Below are 15,731 nucleotides of genomic sequence, written 5' to 3' on the forward strand. Positions count from 1 at the left end.
GGTGATATTGTCAAATCTTACTTGTGTGCTGTTCCATTGCCTACAGCAAAATATAGAGTTTATAGCTGTCTGTTCCATAATTTAAGCAAGATGAGCATCAGATCTAAATCGGAGAGAGGCTTATATGAGCTGGATCAAATTTGGGGATAATCTACATAACGATGGTGGACAAATTTGCCGAGAATTGCGTCCTTACTCCAGGATCCGACATCTGGAACCAAAGAATCCCAGATTTCGCAGCCTGATTTCGTCGTTTGGGTAAAGTTGCACCAGTGATTGCTTCCCGACAATAGGCGACAATAGTAAGCCTTGTCTACAAATTTCTATTACTATTTTACGCATATTCAAAGGCTTTGGAAGATACATGTTTGTGATTTTGGTGGGACTGGCCAAAACCTAGAAGTTGCCAGAGACAAACTGCATTGACTGCCTAATGGAACACTATTCCCAGAAACAGACACAAAATTGGTGCTTAGGTCCATGCGGGAAATGCGGGATAGTCTCTGAATGAGGTAACTAGATAAGTCACAAGATCACCCCTCCATCGATCTAAACCGTTTCTGCTACTATGATACTAAATTGCTAATGAATCCAGATCAGACCAGTTTACTTGATCCGATAATTCTAAGATTCTTCGAAAACCAAAGAATCCGATCTCAAACTATCAGTCTAGAGGCAACTCCAGAATATGAGGCTATTCTTTCAGTCTCCTTTCCACCAGTGCTATGCAAGCCGGTATATTATGTACTCGGCAGAATCACCTCATCTAACTCGGAAATATTTCTGAGTGAGTTGGCTTCAGTAAAAAAAATGATTCTACCCCACTTTAAAGGAAGACCTTCCTAATTAAGAATGGTATCCTGACACAATAATGCAGGCGCGTATATCAAAAAATCTGGAGAGCACGAAATAGTTGGGTTTTTCTTTCTTCCCCAGAGTTTCGAAGTGTAATTCAAATCACTAGATGCACTTCAGTTGCTAATTAAGTCAAGTATTTACGACCCCTCCTTGCGTATTACCTTAAGGAATGATTAATGTTTGGTCATTATCTTGCGTCTCATTGTATCTTTCCTTGATTCGATTAAAACGATCATAAACAAATAGTTAGATATGGAATTCAACGGCATTATTCATACCGACAGCATACAATCGTATTATTAAATAGATACTCCTATTTCAAAGAATTATTATTATTTACTAATTTTTTTGTAACTTTTATTGCTGGTATATAAATAATCGAATTCCCAAATATAACAAAAATCAGTAAATTTTGATAAAAACATCTAAATAATTTTATAGCTCTAACTTTTCTAAATAGTAACCATGAGTCCTATTAAAACTACTAGCTATAAGCAGTTAGATATCGATTTTTTAATCGAAGAATTAACATTATCTGAAAAGATTTCATTATTAGCCGGGAAAGACTTCTGGCACACCGTACCAATTCCAAGATTAGGGATCCCTTCAATTAGAGTTTCTGATGGTCCTAATGGGGTTAGAGGTACAAAATTTTTCAATAGTATTCCTTCTAATTGTTTCCCATGTGGAACTGGTTTAGCTGCGACTTTCAACAAAGAATTATTGGTCGAAGCCGGTGAATTAATGGGAAAAGAAGCTAAAATGAAAGGAGCTTCTGTAATTTTGGGACCTACATGTAATATTGTTCGTTCTCCATTAGGTGGTAGATCTTTTGAAAGTTATTCCGAAGATCCATTATTATCAGGTATTGCTGCTTCTAGTATTGTTAAAGGAATCCAAAACGAAAAAGTTGTAGCCTGTCTTAAACATTTCGTTTGTAATGATCAGGAAGATGAGAGAAAGGCAGTTGATACATTATTGACTGATAGAGCTTTCCGTGAAATTTATTTGAAGCCATTCCAAATTGCTATTAGAGATGTTAATCCAAAGGCCTTAATGACTTCTTATAACAAGATTAATGGGGAACATGTTTCTCAAAACAAAGCCATCTTACAAGATATCTTAAGAAAAGAGTTCAAATATGATGGTGCTGTTATGTCAGATTGGTTCGGTACTTACTCTACTAAGGAAGCCTTAGATGCCGGATTGAATCTTGAGATGCCTGGTCCAACCAGATTTAGACAATTAGTACAGGCTGTTCATGCTGTTCAAGCCAATCAAATTAGTGAAGAGGTGATCGATGACAATGTCCGTTATGTTTTAAAACTTGTCAATGAAGGTTTAAAAGCTGAAATTCCAGATGATGTTATTGAGTCTGCCAATGAAGATCCTGCTGCCGGTGAATTATTAAGAAAAGTTGGTGATGAATCGATTGTGTTATTAAAGAATGAAAATAATATATTACCTTTATCTAAAACTGCAATTAAAGGTCAAGAAAAGATCGCTGTAATTGGTCCAAATGCCAAGGCTGCTCAAGATTCTGGTGGTGGTTCTGCTTCCTTAGCAGCTCGTTACAAGATTACTCCATGGGAAGGTATTAAAAATAAAATTCAAGAAGGTAACAATACTGTTAGTTTGCAGTATACTTTGGGAGCATTTTTAGATAGAAATTTACCTGATGTAGGAGATGTATTGATTGATGAAGAAGGTGAAAAGGGAATAAATGCTAGATTCTATAAGCATCCTCCTGGATATAAGGGTGATAGACTTTTATTAGCAAACTATAAATTGAATACATCCAAAGTTTTTCTTTCTGATTTTAAAAGTGACAAATTGGAAACAAATGATATTTTATTTTATGCTGATTTTACAGGTACTTTTATTCCTGATGAGACTGCTGAGTATGAATTTGGAGCCTCCTGTTTGGGTACAGCTCAAGTCTTTGTTGATGATGTTTTGATTGCTGATAATAAGACTAAACAAACTAAGGGGGATGCTTTCTTCTTAGGAATGGGTACTAGAGAAGAAAGAGGTTCGGTTCAATTAGAGAAGGGCAAGTCTTACAATGTTAGAGTAGAATTTGGTACTGCTCCGACTTATACTTTAGAAGGTGGTCCAGTAGAAGCTGGTGGTGTTTATTTTGGTATACGTATTAAATCAACCCCGGAAGTTGAAATTAAAAAAGCAGTTGAATTGTCTAAGAGTGTTGATAAGGTAATTGTTGTAGCTGGTCTTTCTAAGGAATGGGAATCTGAAGGTTTTGATAGACCAGATATGGATATCCCAGGATTTACAAATCAGTTAATTGAAGAAATTGTAAAGGTTAATCCAAATGTTATTGTTGTAAATCAATCTGGTTCTCCAGTTGCATTACCATGGTTAGATAAAGTACCTGCTTTAGTTCATGCTTGGTATGGAGGTAATGAATTAGGTAATACTATTGCTGATGTTTTATTTGGAGATTATAATCCTTCCGGTAAATTATCAATGACATTCCCAAAGAGAATACAGGATAGTCCTTCTTATATCAATTTTGGATCAACAAATGGTCAAGTTTGGTATGGTGAAGATGTTTTTGTTGGGTACAGATATTTTGAAAAAGTTGATTTAAAGCCATTGTTTCCATTTGGTTACGGGTTATCTTACACCACATTTGAACTTGATAATTTAGTTGTTGAATCTTTTGATGGCTCCATTGATATTCAACTCCAAGTTACTAATACTGGTAAAGTTGCTGGTGCTGAAGTTGTTCAAATATATATTGAACAAGAGAATCCAAGCATTAATCGTCCAGTCAAGGAATTGAAAGATTTTGGTAAGATTAACTTAGCTCCAGGGGAATCAGGATTAATCAAGATTTCTATAAGTATTAAAGAAGCTACATCATATTGGAATGGTTTGAAAAAGCAATGGCAATCTGATAAAGATGACTATAAGGTATTAGTTGGTACTTCTTCTGATGATATCAAACTTGAAGGTAAATTCTCTACCTCAAAAACATTCAACTGGGTTGGTGTTTAAATGTATAACATAAATTCTATATATTAGATCCTATGGTTAAGTAGTTATTTTGAATTTCGTTTTTACTGTTTTTTTGCATCAATTTGTAGTTTTAAGTATACAGCCCCAGAGTCTACTGTGAAGTCTTGGTCAATGCATATTGTGAGAGAATTTAATTTAAAGTTAACATAAAAAGTCGTGTAATGTCCATTTCCGAGAAAGTTACATTACGTAAAATAGTTAGTACGATATAAATTATGGTGAATGATCTCTAAGTCAATGAGAGTAGTCGTACGATATTTATCGGGCACTTCAGGGGCATTCGCTTCTAAAGTAACTGCTGATATAACAAATGGAGCATTGGGCTCTTCCAAAAAGAGGTTACGAAATGTGTTGTCTCTAGAAGAATTTCTTTTCAGGCAGAGGGTAAAACAGATATATAGAGATGTTCTTCGAATAATTTATAAATCACATGAGAAAACGGATTTATTGGAATTTACTAAGGGCGAATTCAATGTTAACGCAAAAGAAACCGATCTCAATCATAGAAAATATTTACTACATTTAGGTATCAAGAGAATTAATGAAATGACGACAATGTTAGGCATCAATGGTCCTGAATTCAAATAAAATATGTATCTATAAACAACTAAGTTCAGTTGACTTTAAGGTTTTGTATGATTTTGAGCAAAGTATCTGCCGAGCTAACGATCGAACCTTTTATATGGGTTCCATTTCCCTTATCTTGAAGGGATAAATCAGAAAGCTTGTTTGATATAATTATTTCATCGAGTTCTTGTATTTGTAAGTCCTTAAATTTAAACTTTTTCAAATCTGATATCATATGTTCTGTACAATCCTTTATGTCTTGTATTTCCTTTGATGGTTTCACCACTTTTAATAAGATATTAATAATTTGCACCAATTCTACTAAATTAGTTAAATTGTGACTTAATTCCCAAGATAAATAGGATTTAGGAATTAGGCTAGTTTTAATCTTATCAAATTTGAAGTTTTTGAGGAAAAAGTTCAATGATGAACTATATTCATTTTCATTCAATTGACCTTTTAATTTAAACAACTTTAATATGTTGTGATTTAACTTCAATAATAAACCATCAAATGCAAGCTTTGGTTTGAAGCTAGATAACAACTTATTATACAATTTAAGATATTTTTGTATGGTTGTATCCTTTGATTCAAAAATAATAAGATATTTCAAGATATTTAATCTGATCAAAGAACTATTTACTTGATCACCATTAATAGGATCATTGAGCAAAGTAGTATCGAAATTTTTGGACTTTTCATCTACTAGACCAAATTTCCATTCAGATTTTATATCTCTATTGTCTATAATTTCTCCCTGTATAATGGTGTCTGCCTGATACTTTATTAAGTTAATAAAATAATTGATATAGTTACTATTTCCTAAAACAACAGAGAATCTGATCACATTCAAAATAATGAGATTTCTGGATACAGAGTTTGATAATCTTTTCCCAAAACTAATAAAACTTTCTAATTTTGTAAATACTCCTCTATCAAACCCTTCAAAAACACTAGATTGGATTTCTCTATCTGATGTTAAATAAAATCTGAAAATATCAACAAGCTCTGTCAAGTTATCTTTGGAAGGATTAAGACCAATTAAGTAATGACTTAATGATTCATGTTGAGTCATTTTGATATTCATACTCTGATACAATTTTAAAGTTGCATCATTGGTATTTAAATTACAATACAACTTCATCAACCATAATTTCAATTTGTGGTTGTACTTATCTTTTTCTAATAAGCCTTGCAATAATGTAATCCTATTGATAATACTTTCAATGCTACTGTCTTGAGATAAATCAATTATAATTGAAATAAGCACAAGATCGCTTAAAGGATTATTATCGAATTCACTCCCACGAATTGATTCATTATCTTTATAAATATCATAGATTTTCCATGTCTTATCATTGTAAGAATCAACATCCAAATTAGGCGATAAAAGATAATTGAATTTTTGATTATTGATGAGCCTGATCAAATCATCTACTGAGCTTGGAGACGATGACAATAATTCTGATGTAGAATTGTTTACTAAAGTGAAAAATTCAGCCGTATCTGTATCAGTAAGATAACCCTTCAAGTCATAAAAACAACAAATTTTATGATTGTATCTATTATAATAGTTGATAATTGGTTGGTTGAGACTATCACCATATGCTTTTGCTATTTCGATTAATGATAAAGTTGAGTTTCTTGTAGGTTTGATTGAATTAATCTTAGAAATCAAATCTTCACTTGATAATTTTAACTTATTATTAGAATTGATCCACAACTTCCAAGTATCAAAATCATTGAAATCCTCTTCAAATAATAGCTTGGAAGTATACTCTTTAAGTGTTGACCATTGTCTGGTTGATTCTAAGCTTACAAGATAAATCAACTTTAACTCTAAATCGAGGTCACTTCTACCTTTAAGTACAGTAGTTACATCATCATCTCTGTTAGACAATTTCAATAAGGAGACATAGACAAATAGCTCCTGAGAGTTTACCAATGGATGTAATTCTTCAATAATCTTAAGCCCTAAAGATTTATATAACTCTACTTCTTTATCGCTGATCTTTAAAGTATTCCGATTGACTATCAATAAGTAATAGCTGAATGCAAGCCAAAAAGTGTATAGTCTATTTTCTTTGGCTGATTTGTGTAAATTAACGAATATCTTATTAAAGGACTTTAAATTATATTTACTTATCGAACCTTCAAACCATTCAAGAATGGTGGATTCATTATTGATGGGATATCTCTTGATAGAATTTTCATAAACCAAATTAGACTCTCTCTCCATCCCGACAGCTTCAAAAAATTTGAATAATGTCGATAATGTGAGTTTATCATTGGGTATCTTTTCTACTAATTTTAAATTATTTTGAATAGCTTGTTCAGTTTCACCTCTCTTGAACAAAATTTCATTATTCAAGGCATAGTAAAGAGTCTTTTGAGGAAACTTTTTGATCTTTTTGGAAATTAATGATTGAGCCAATTGATAGTTCCCTTTGTCTATCAACTCAATTATCTCATTGTCAGCATCTGAGGAGTCTGACATGTTAAAATTGCACAGTTGCCAGTACTTTTTGGTTATTTTTCATTTTTCATTTTTCACTTTTATTTTTTTCAGTGAGCCTGTCGATACTTGACAATTTAACAACCATTTTTATCAAGCGTACATTCTGTCTGTAAGTACAAAGTACCTATATTTCAAGGTGTGATATGTAGGGTTAGAAAGAAATAGGTACAATGAGAAACTATTGTATCAGTTGCGTACTCTTATGAGTGATTTTACTAATAAGACAATCTTATAGTCTCTACGTATAATAAAAAGTCTACTAAAATACTACATGTACATGTATGTATTCCCTTGCCTTTGGCTGAAAGTATTGAATTAGGCCGATTAGTCATATTCAATCGCACGACAGTATGGAATGCAGAAATCTCGCCGAAGCTGAAGCCGAAGCCGAAGCCGAAGCCAATGGCAACTCCGAGGATTACTGAGTTTCAGCTGTCCTTCAACTCCATTAAGGGAACTAATCAAAATAATTGCTCTGTTGAATAGTTCCAGCTCCTGAAATCACCTGGGAGAAAAAGTCTTAACAATCCGATTTCTAAGTCTTGGAACTATACCGTAATTACAAATAGAAACACACATTCGTCATAAAAGTCTTGGATTGATCTTTGTAATGATTCGTGTGCTTATGTAAGCGCACGACGTCAACTATAACGTAGTACAATTACGATAAGTGATTTCTAATTTAGATGTAAACGTTCCAAATCGGTAAAACTTTTCCCCGATCATTTTAAATTGAGAAGATAAACTCATAATGATGTTGAATCATTTTCTTGCCGATACAAACCGATAGGCGATTTAAACAGCAAGCAATATAGTTATTGACAAGAAAAACGGTTAAGAAAAAATGGCTGAGAAAAAGAAGCAGTACAAGAAAAGAGTAAGAAAAGACAAGAAAAGAAAAGAAAAGAAAAGAAAAGAAAAGAAAAGAAAAGTCAAGATAAGACATGTTGGGAAATTCAAATGTATACTTGAACTTATAACTAATAGTCATGATAAAGTTGGAGAACAGGAAGGCTTCAGCTTTGATAACTAAAAGAGAAACCATTTGATTGGCCCTATACTTTAATCTCTTTAACTTATCACGCTACGCGACTGTTGTCACAAATAGAATGTGTCTCGGGCCATCGAAATTAAGATTCTATGTACGAGTGGGGAATAATCATAATGTGCCAAGGTATAAAGTTAACCAGTCTGAAATTCTTACCTATATTAGTGGTTGTGTCACGGGGTTCACGTGCTGCGTCCCCAATCTCAAATAAATGAGTCCAGTTTATTGAGTTTGAACTCTTGGCAGCCGCATGTAGTAACACAAAAATAATAGCGAGATGAGTGGCAGCACCAGACATTCAGCTACACAAACAAAAAAAATAATTAATAAAGAATAGAAAAGAAAAAGAAATAATTCTTAGCAGCCTTAGCTGCATATTCTAGGTGCAGGAAAGCATTGATAAGATCATGTTGCACACTAAATAACCCATTATTATATAATATAACATGACACTGAAATATTAATAGCCTAAATTAATTTATACATCAGTACCAATTTGGATATAGAGGAAATGTAAGCGATCACCGTAGTTCAAATATTGCGTACCTTATAAATATGACAATATCCTTCCTCATCTCTTACTTCGCGAATTAATTATATACACCATAATTATTTTAACTTGCAATTGTTATAAATAGGTTAATTACAACAATAAAGAATAAAATAAGATAGGTTATTAGACTATCTTATATATATATGAATAAATTATTACATGTCTATTTCAATGCCTACTTCAAGTATTTCAGAAAAAAATAAGTTGGCAGCTCAAATTAACGATGATAGCTCAACCATATCAATAGTTGCAAACTCTGACTATTCACCAGATAATTCTGCTTTTCAATCGTATAGATATTCTATTGATAAAGTGGCTAAAGTTTTCAACACAAATATTCAAGATGGTTTACATGTTGGAGAAATTGATTCAAGATTAGACCAATATGGTCGTAATTCTTTGGGAGATGGAGATAAAATTTCTTATACTAAAATTCTTGCCCATCAAGTCTTTAATGCCATGATTTTAGTCTTAATAATCTCGATGGTAATTGCATTTGCTATTAAAGATTGGATTTCAGGGGGTGTAATTGGATTTGTAGTATTTATTAATATAGCAGTCGGTTTTATTCAAGAATTTAAGGCTGAAAAAACTATGGGTTCTTTAAGATCTCTTAGTTCCCCAACTGCAAGAGTCACTAGAAGTGGTGATGATATTAATATTTCTGCCGAAGAAGTGGTTCCAGGTGATCTTGTTTATATTAAAGTAGGTGATACTGTGCCTGCAGATATTAGATTAGTTGATTCAATGAATTTGGAAACTGATGAAGCTTTATTAACCGGAGAGTCATTACCAGTATCAAAAGATCATACACTTGTCTATAATAATGATGGACAGCCAATTCCAGTTGGTGATAGATTAAACTTAGCCTATGCTTCTTCAATTGTATCAAAAGGAAGAGGAACAGGTATTGTAATAGGTACCGGTTTAAATACAGAAATCGGTAAGATTGCAAAATCTTTAAAAACTGATACTGGATTAATTAGAAAAGTTGATAAGTCAAACAATAGAAAACCTAAAAAGGTAGAATATCCTAGAGCTTTCTTTGGTACAATTAAAGACATTATTGGTAATATTTTAGGTATAACTGTTGGTACACCTTTACAAAGAAAATTGTCCTGGTTAGCAATTTTCTTGTTCTGTGTAGCTGTTATTTTTGCTATTATTGTGATGGGTTCTCAGAAGATGCAAGTCAATAAAGAAGTTGCAATTTATGCTATTTGTGTTGCCTTATCTATGATTCCTTCTGCTTTAATTGTTGTCTTGACCATTACTATGGCTGTAGGAGCCCAAGTTATGGTTTTGAAGCACGTAATTGTTAGAAAATTAGATTCTTTAGAAGCCTTGGGAGGTATAAATGATATTTGTTCTGATAAAACTGGTACTTTGACTCAAGGAAAAATGATTGCAAAAAAAGTCTGGTTACCAACCATTGGTACTCTTGAAGTACAAAACGCTGAAGAACCATTTAATCCAGCAGTTGGTGAGGTCAGATATGCAAAATGTAGTCCACAATTCATTAGGGATACAGATGAAGAAATCGATTTTAGTTTACCTTATCCTAATAATCCAAAGCCTAAGAATTTTCATAATTGGTTGATGACAGCAACTTTAGCTAATATAGCTACAGTTAATCAATCCAAAGATGAAGAAACTAATGAGTTAGTGTGGAAGGCCCATGGTGATGCTACTGAAATTGCTATTCAAGTCTTCACTACTAGATTACAATACGGTAGGGACTCTTTGGAGGGCAATTATGACCATATAAATGAATTCCCATTTGACTCTTCTATTAAGAGAATGTCTTCGGTGTATAAAGATAAATCTAGTGGCGAAACTAGAGTTTATTCAAAAGGTGCAGTTGAAAGATTGTTAAGTTGTTGTACTCAATGGTACGGTAATGATGATCTGTCAGAGAAATTGTATGATTCTCAAGAAACTATTGAATTAACTGAAAGTGATATTGAACTTATTGAAGATAATATGCGCGCTTTATCATCTCAAGGACTTAGAGTTCTAGCTTTTGCTACTAAGGATGTCACTAATATCGGAATAGATTTAAATAATAGAGAAGAAATTGAAAGTAATTTGATATTCCAAGGTTTGATTGGTATTTATGATCCACCTAGAAATGAAACTGCACCTTCAGTTAAATTATGTCATAGAGCTGGTATTAATGTCCGTATGTTAACTGGTGATCATCCAGGAACTGCTAAAGCAATTGCACAAGAAGTTGGTATTTTACCTCATAATTTATACCATTACAGTCAAGAGGTCGTTAAAGTTATGGTTATGACCGCTAATGAATTCGATGCCTTATCAGATGAAGAAATCGATAATTTACCAGTTTTACCTTTGGTAATTGCTAGATGTGCTCCACAAACTAAGGTTAGAATGATTGATGCTTTACATCGTCGTGAAAAGTTTGTTGCTATGACTGGTGATGGTGTTAATGACTCTCCTTCATTGAAGAAAGCTGATGTTGGAATTGCTATGGGTCTTAACGGTTCCGATGTTGCTAAGGATGCTTCAGATATTGTTTTGACTGACGACAATTTTGCATCCATTCTCAATGCCGTGGAAGAAGGTAGAAGGATGTCAGCCAACATTCAAAAATTCGTTTTGCAATTATTAGCAGAAAACGTTGCTCAAGCCCTTTATTTAATGATTGGTTTAGCATTTATTGATGAATCTGGTTTCTCTGTTTTTCCATTATCTCCAGTTGAAGTTTTATGGATTTTAGTTGTTACTTCGTGTTTTCCTGCTATGGGTTTAGGTCGTGAAAAGGCTGCAGATGATGTCTTAGAACAAAAGCCTAACAATACTATCTTCACTTGGGAAGTCATATATGATATGTTTGCATATGGTATCTGGATGGCAGCATGTTGCTTGGCTTGTTTCTGTATTATTGTTTATGGCAGAGGTGACGGATATTTGGGAGTCAATTGTAATGCTACTAATTCAAGTAGTGACACTTGTGACTTGGTCTTCAGAGGAAGATCTGCATCTTTTGCTACAATGACTTGGTGTGCTTTACTTTTAGCATGGGAATGTATTCATCCAACAAACTCTTTGTTCTATATGAGACAAGACACTGATAATCCATGGTGGAAACAAACAGCTATTGACTTACATGAGAATAGATTTTTATTTTATTCGGTTATTGGTGGATTTGTTAGTGTTTTCCCAGTTGTTTACATCCCAGTAATTAATACCAAAGTATTTTTGCATAAACCCATTGGTTACGAATGGGGAGTCGCTTTTGGTTTTACTATTTTATTCTTGTTAGGTTCTGAAGCCTGGAAATGGGCTAAGAGAATCTTCAAAAGAAAGAGTGCGGGCAAAGCTAAGAATCCAGAATATGAATTAGAAAGAGCTGATCCATTCGAAAGATATGCTTCCTTTTCAAGATCCAATACCATGGATAAAGCAAACCTTATGGCTTGAGTGCTCTTGTGTTTTTATTTCTTTTAATAAATTCTTTTTATTTCATACATAATTACATACACAAATTATTTTTGCATCCACATTGATATTTATATACACATAAATTTTTTTTAATAATAAATATTACCGTCTATTCTAATATATATATATATAGTCTATTATAAATTTAACTAGTAAACAATTGTAAATCCTAATGAATTGAAAAAAAATTATCTCAAACGTTGATCTTTGACTTCAAAATGGCCTCCAAGATGATTGGTACTACCAAAATTCTGAATAGTTCCTTCCTTCGTAGCCTTATTAATATCTATAACTGAAACAGAAGTATTGAAAGGGACCTTCAAATCGTGTGGCTGTAAATCTTGATTTAATTTGTAATCTCTCAGATGATACAAATGGTTAAAAAATCCTGTTATGACACCCCCATGTGTACAAATTAGTATATTCTTATTGGATTCATTTCTCTTTATTATATGGTTCCATTCATTTTCAACTCTGGATAATAGTTCAACTTTGGTTTCACCCATATTCTTATAATCCGCACCATATATTTCTAAAGCATTCTGGATGTTCATACCTTGTACAACTCCCATATTTCTCTCTCTTAAATTGGAAGTTAATTTGACAGGGATATCTTCTTCATTTGCATTAATCTGACGTTTGGTGATTTCGGCTATAGTATTTTGACATCGTATTAAATCAGAAGAAACAAATTCATCGATCTTAAATTCAGAGAAGAACTCACCAACTTTTTCTGCTTGATGTTGACCGTGCTGATTTATATCGATATCTAAATGTCCTTGTAAAATCTTTTGCTTATTGTGGTCAGTTTGTCCATGTCTCACCACAAAAACCCTCAACACATCGTTATCATCGTTCGGAAAAACGTCTATAGTCATTACTTTATTTATAGATACTTTAATATTCTTATCAATAGTCCTATTTGGAACAGTTGTATAACTTACCTTATGATATTTGCTAAATCAAAGTAACCCCGTGCAAGGTCTGCTATCAATAAATTTCTTTTTATCTATCTACGAGAGATTTGCGTCATAACTTCGAATCATGATATGTCATATGTCAAGTGTAATATGCAGGAATTCTAATTGCAAAATATTAGGAACGCTTTCAGATCTCAAATATACAGTGTCATTTTTTTTCCAATTTTAGATAGAATTAGTATATTAGTTGGAGTCTATATTGATAATCTATAAACTAATGGTTCGTATTCGTCGTATACAATTAAGTTATTCATCAAATTATTTGATTAAATTAGCCTGTTTTTTAAACTCTTCAAATACATCTCGTTTGATTTTGTAACCATGATCATCAGCTAAAGGAAATTGTTTCAGCTTTACATCATCACGATATTCAGAAAGAGCCTGTACTCCCTTAGGGTAAAAAGTTTCATAATGCTTTACAAATTTTGCAATATGATTTTCATCAGGATTTTTCATTCCTAAGAGATCTGAAACTACCAATACTTGACCAGAAGTTCCAGGTCCAGCTCCAATTCCTATTGTTGGTATGGACAATTTATCAGTGATGTATTCTGCCAACTTGTTGGGTATACATTCTAATACAATAGCAAATGCCCCTGCTTTTTCAATATTTAAACATTCTTGATATACTTGGACTGCACTTTCAATGGATGTACCTTGTAATTTATATCCTCCTAATGCGTTATGTTTCTGTGGAGTCAATCCAACATGTCCCATTACTGGAATTCCAACATCAACTAGCTTCTTAATAGTAGGAAGAATCACTTCACTCCCACCTTCTAATTTAACCCCCTGGATTCTTCCATATTTGATTAACTTAATAGAGGTCTCTAAAGCTTGCTCTGGACTGAGCTCATATGTTCCGAATGGTAAATCAGCAATTAATAGAGATGACTCATTACCTCTTCTGACAGATTTGACATGATATAAAAACTCTTCAAGCTCTAACTCATTTGTATCTTCTAAACCTAAAGTTGTATTTGCTAATGAATCTCCAATAAGATTTATATCTATATCAGCACTATCCACCATTCTTGACGTTATGAAATCATGAGATGTCACCATGGATATAGGTTGCTTGGAAGTATATAATTTGCTTATATCTGCAAGGGTTTTTCTAGTAGCTCGTCCATTAAAGGATGAAAACTTACTCGCAGAGACAGAAAAAGATCTGAACAAGACATTGAAAGATTTGGATCCAATCATTTCTCGCAAAGAGTTAAGATATTCATGATCTAAGTCAATAAAACTACAATTAAATATTTTACTAACATAATTTTTCAACGGTCTGTACGAGCCTCGGATGGCCTGTATATAACTTAATAGAAAAGTCCGGAACCATCTAAAGTCATTTCGGTTAGCCCGACCTACCGAATCTGGTAATTGTATGCCCGACCGGTATATAAGAGCTTACGTGGGGGATTAGTTGAACCATCGCCGACTAGAAATTGTTCCCAAAAGTAAATATTTAAATACTTGGCACTATGCTGTTGATTTCAAATATCTTTAGATCAATCAGAAGACCCCAATTGATATTTCTGAATAAACGAAGTAGGCTTAGATTATTAAATACAGGATCAAACATGCCAAAAATCGACGATTCATTCCTTATGAACCATACTTGTCTCCGTATTAAGGATCCAAAAGTATCGGTTCCTTTCTATACTGAAAACTTTGGTTTAAAATTACTTAAATACCTCGCATTTGATGATTTCAGTTTATATATGTTAGGGTATGAAGATGAAACTACTAAGGGTAAGAATTGGTCTGCAAGAGAAGGTGTTTTAGAATTATGTCATAATCACGGAGTTGAAAATGATCCAGAATTTAAAGTGAACCATGGTAATGGACCAGAACATAGAGGTTTTGGACATATTTGTCTCTCTGTTGATAATATTCAAGTTGTTGAAAAAAAATTATTGGATAATGGAGTTAAATTTCAAAAGAAATTAGCTGATGGTCGTCAAAAAGACATTGCTTTTGCTTTAGATCCAAATGGTTATTGGATTGAATTAATTGAACACGGTATTGGTAAGGTAGAAGCTAAGACTGATATCACCTCTTATAAATTCAACCATTCCATGATCAGAGTTAAAGATCCAAAGAAATCTTTAGATTTTTACCGTAATGTCTTAGGTTTCAAAGTATTATCTACTCATGAATTTCCAGAAGCTAAATTTACTCTTTACTTTTTAGGTTATGAACATAGTAAAGACTTTAGTGAAGATTCAGTTGACAGATCTTTGAAAGCATCAAAGCAAGCCCTTATTGAATTGACTCACAATTGGGGTACTGAATCAGATCCTGAATTTAAGGGTTATCATAATGGTAACAGTACTGAAGGTGGAGCTATTCAAGGTTTTGGACATACTTGTGTTAGTTGTAAGGATCCTGCTGCATTATGTAAACAAATCGAAGAAGAATATGGTGATGAAGTTAAATGGAGTTTGAAATGGGATCAAGGTAACATTAAGAAGATTGCATTCGTTAATGATCCAGATGGATACTCCATTGAAATTCTTGGTTATGATTTATTTGCTGACTCTGCTAATTTATAAGTAAATACATAATATAGAATAGCAATAATTTTTAAAGTCGTGTATTTGTGGCGAATTTATGATCCTTCGGGAATGTCAGAAAAGGGCCCCTGCGATTAGTAAGATTTAAGAAACCGCAGACGAATCTGATTATTTAATT

General features: G+C 33.0%; 7 protein-coding genes across 7 annotated transcripts; 3 read left to right on the forward strand and 4 right to left on the reverse strand. All coding sequences in view use genetic code 12, as the record gives it.

The window, feature by feature from the left end:
• Nucleotides 1–1,242: 1,242 nt before the first annotated feature.
• Nucleotides 1,243–3,990, forward strand: RJT21DRAFT_92508 (beta-glucosidase). Its single transcript, XM_064885671.1, has one exon. It carries the CDS (start codon nucleotides 1,324–1,326, stop codon nucleotides 3,877–3,879), a length of 2,556 nt encoding a protein of 851 aa, XP_064739129.1. The 5' UTR covers nucleotides 1,243–1,323; the 3' UTR covers nucleotides 3,880–3,990.
• Nucleotides 3,991–4,142: 152 nt separating this feature from the next.
• Nucleotides 4,143–7,014, reverse strand: RJT21DRAFT_118404 (uncharacterized protein). Its single transcript, XM_064881026.1, has one exon. It carries the CDS (start codon nucleotides 6,962–6,964, stop codon nucleotides 4,514–4,516), a length of 2,451 nt encoding a protein of 816 aa, XP_064739130.1. The 5' UTR covers nucleotides 6,965–7,014; the 3' UTR covers nucleotides 4,143–4,513.
• Nucleotides 7,015–7,874: 860 nt separating this feature from the next.
• Nucleotides 7,875–8,635, reverse strand: RJT21DRAFT_118405 (uncharacterized protein). Its single transcript, XM_064881027.1, has one exon. The coding sequence runs from the start codon at nucleotides 8,329–8,331 to the stop codon at nucleotides 8,116–8,118; it is 216 nt and encodes a 71-aa protein (XP_064739131.1). The 5' UTR covers nucleotides 8,332–8,635; the 3' UTR covers nucleotides 7,875–8,115.
• ENA2 (Na(+)-exporting P-type ATPase) lies at nucleotides 8,636–12,160 on the forward strand. Its single transcript, XM_064881028.1, has one exon. It carries the CDS (start codon nucleotides 8,746–8,748, stop codon nucleotides 12,031–12,033), a length of 3,288 nt encoding a protein of 1,095 aa, XP_064739132.1. The 5' UTR covers nucleotides 8,636–8,745; the 3' UTR covers nucleotides 12,034–12,160.
• Nucleotides 12,138–13,112, reverse strand: RJT21DRAFT_19312 (phosphoglycerate mutase). Its single transcript, XM_064883657.1, has one exon. The coding sequence runs from the start codon at nucleotides 12,930–12,932 to the stop codon at nucleotides 12,243–12,245; it is 690 nt and encodes a 229-aa protein (XP_064739133.1). The 5' UTR covers nucleotides 12,933–13,112; the 3' UTR covers nucleotides 12,138–12,242.
• RJT21DRAFT_19311 (3-methyl-2-oxobutanoate hydroxymethyltransferase) lies at nucleotides 13,113–14,379 on the reverse strand. The gene has a single exon (XM_064883656.1). The coding sequence runs from the start codon at nucleotides 14,238–14,240 to the stop codon at nucleotides 13,293–13,295; it is 948 nt and encodes a 315-aa protein (XP_064739134.1). The 5' UTR covers nucleotides 14,241–14,379; the 3' UTR covers nucleotides 13,113–13,292.
• Nucleotides 14,380–14,617: 238 nt separating this feature from the next.
• GLO1 (lactoylglutathione lyase) lies at nucleotides 14,618–15,592 on the forward strand (the record flags this gene model as incomplete). The annotated part of the gene is made up of 1 exon (XM_064885359.1): nucleotides 14,618–15,592. One exon carries the CDS (start codon nucleotides 14,618–14,620, stop codon nucleotides 15,590–15,592), a length of 975 nt encoding a protein of 324 aa, XP_064739135.1.
• Between the last annotated feature and the right edge of the window lie 139 nt (nucleotides 15,593–15,731).

This window comes from Scheffersomyces amazonensis (genome assembly GCF_036850825.1).
Source record: "Scheffersomyces amazonensis strain UFMG-HMD-26.3 chromosome Unknown RJT21scaffold_2, whole genome shotgun sequence".
NCBI lineage: Eukaryota > Fungi > Ascomycota > Pichiomycetes > Serinales > Debaryomycetaceae > Scheffersomyces > Scheffersomyces amazonensis.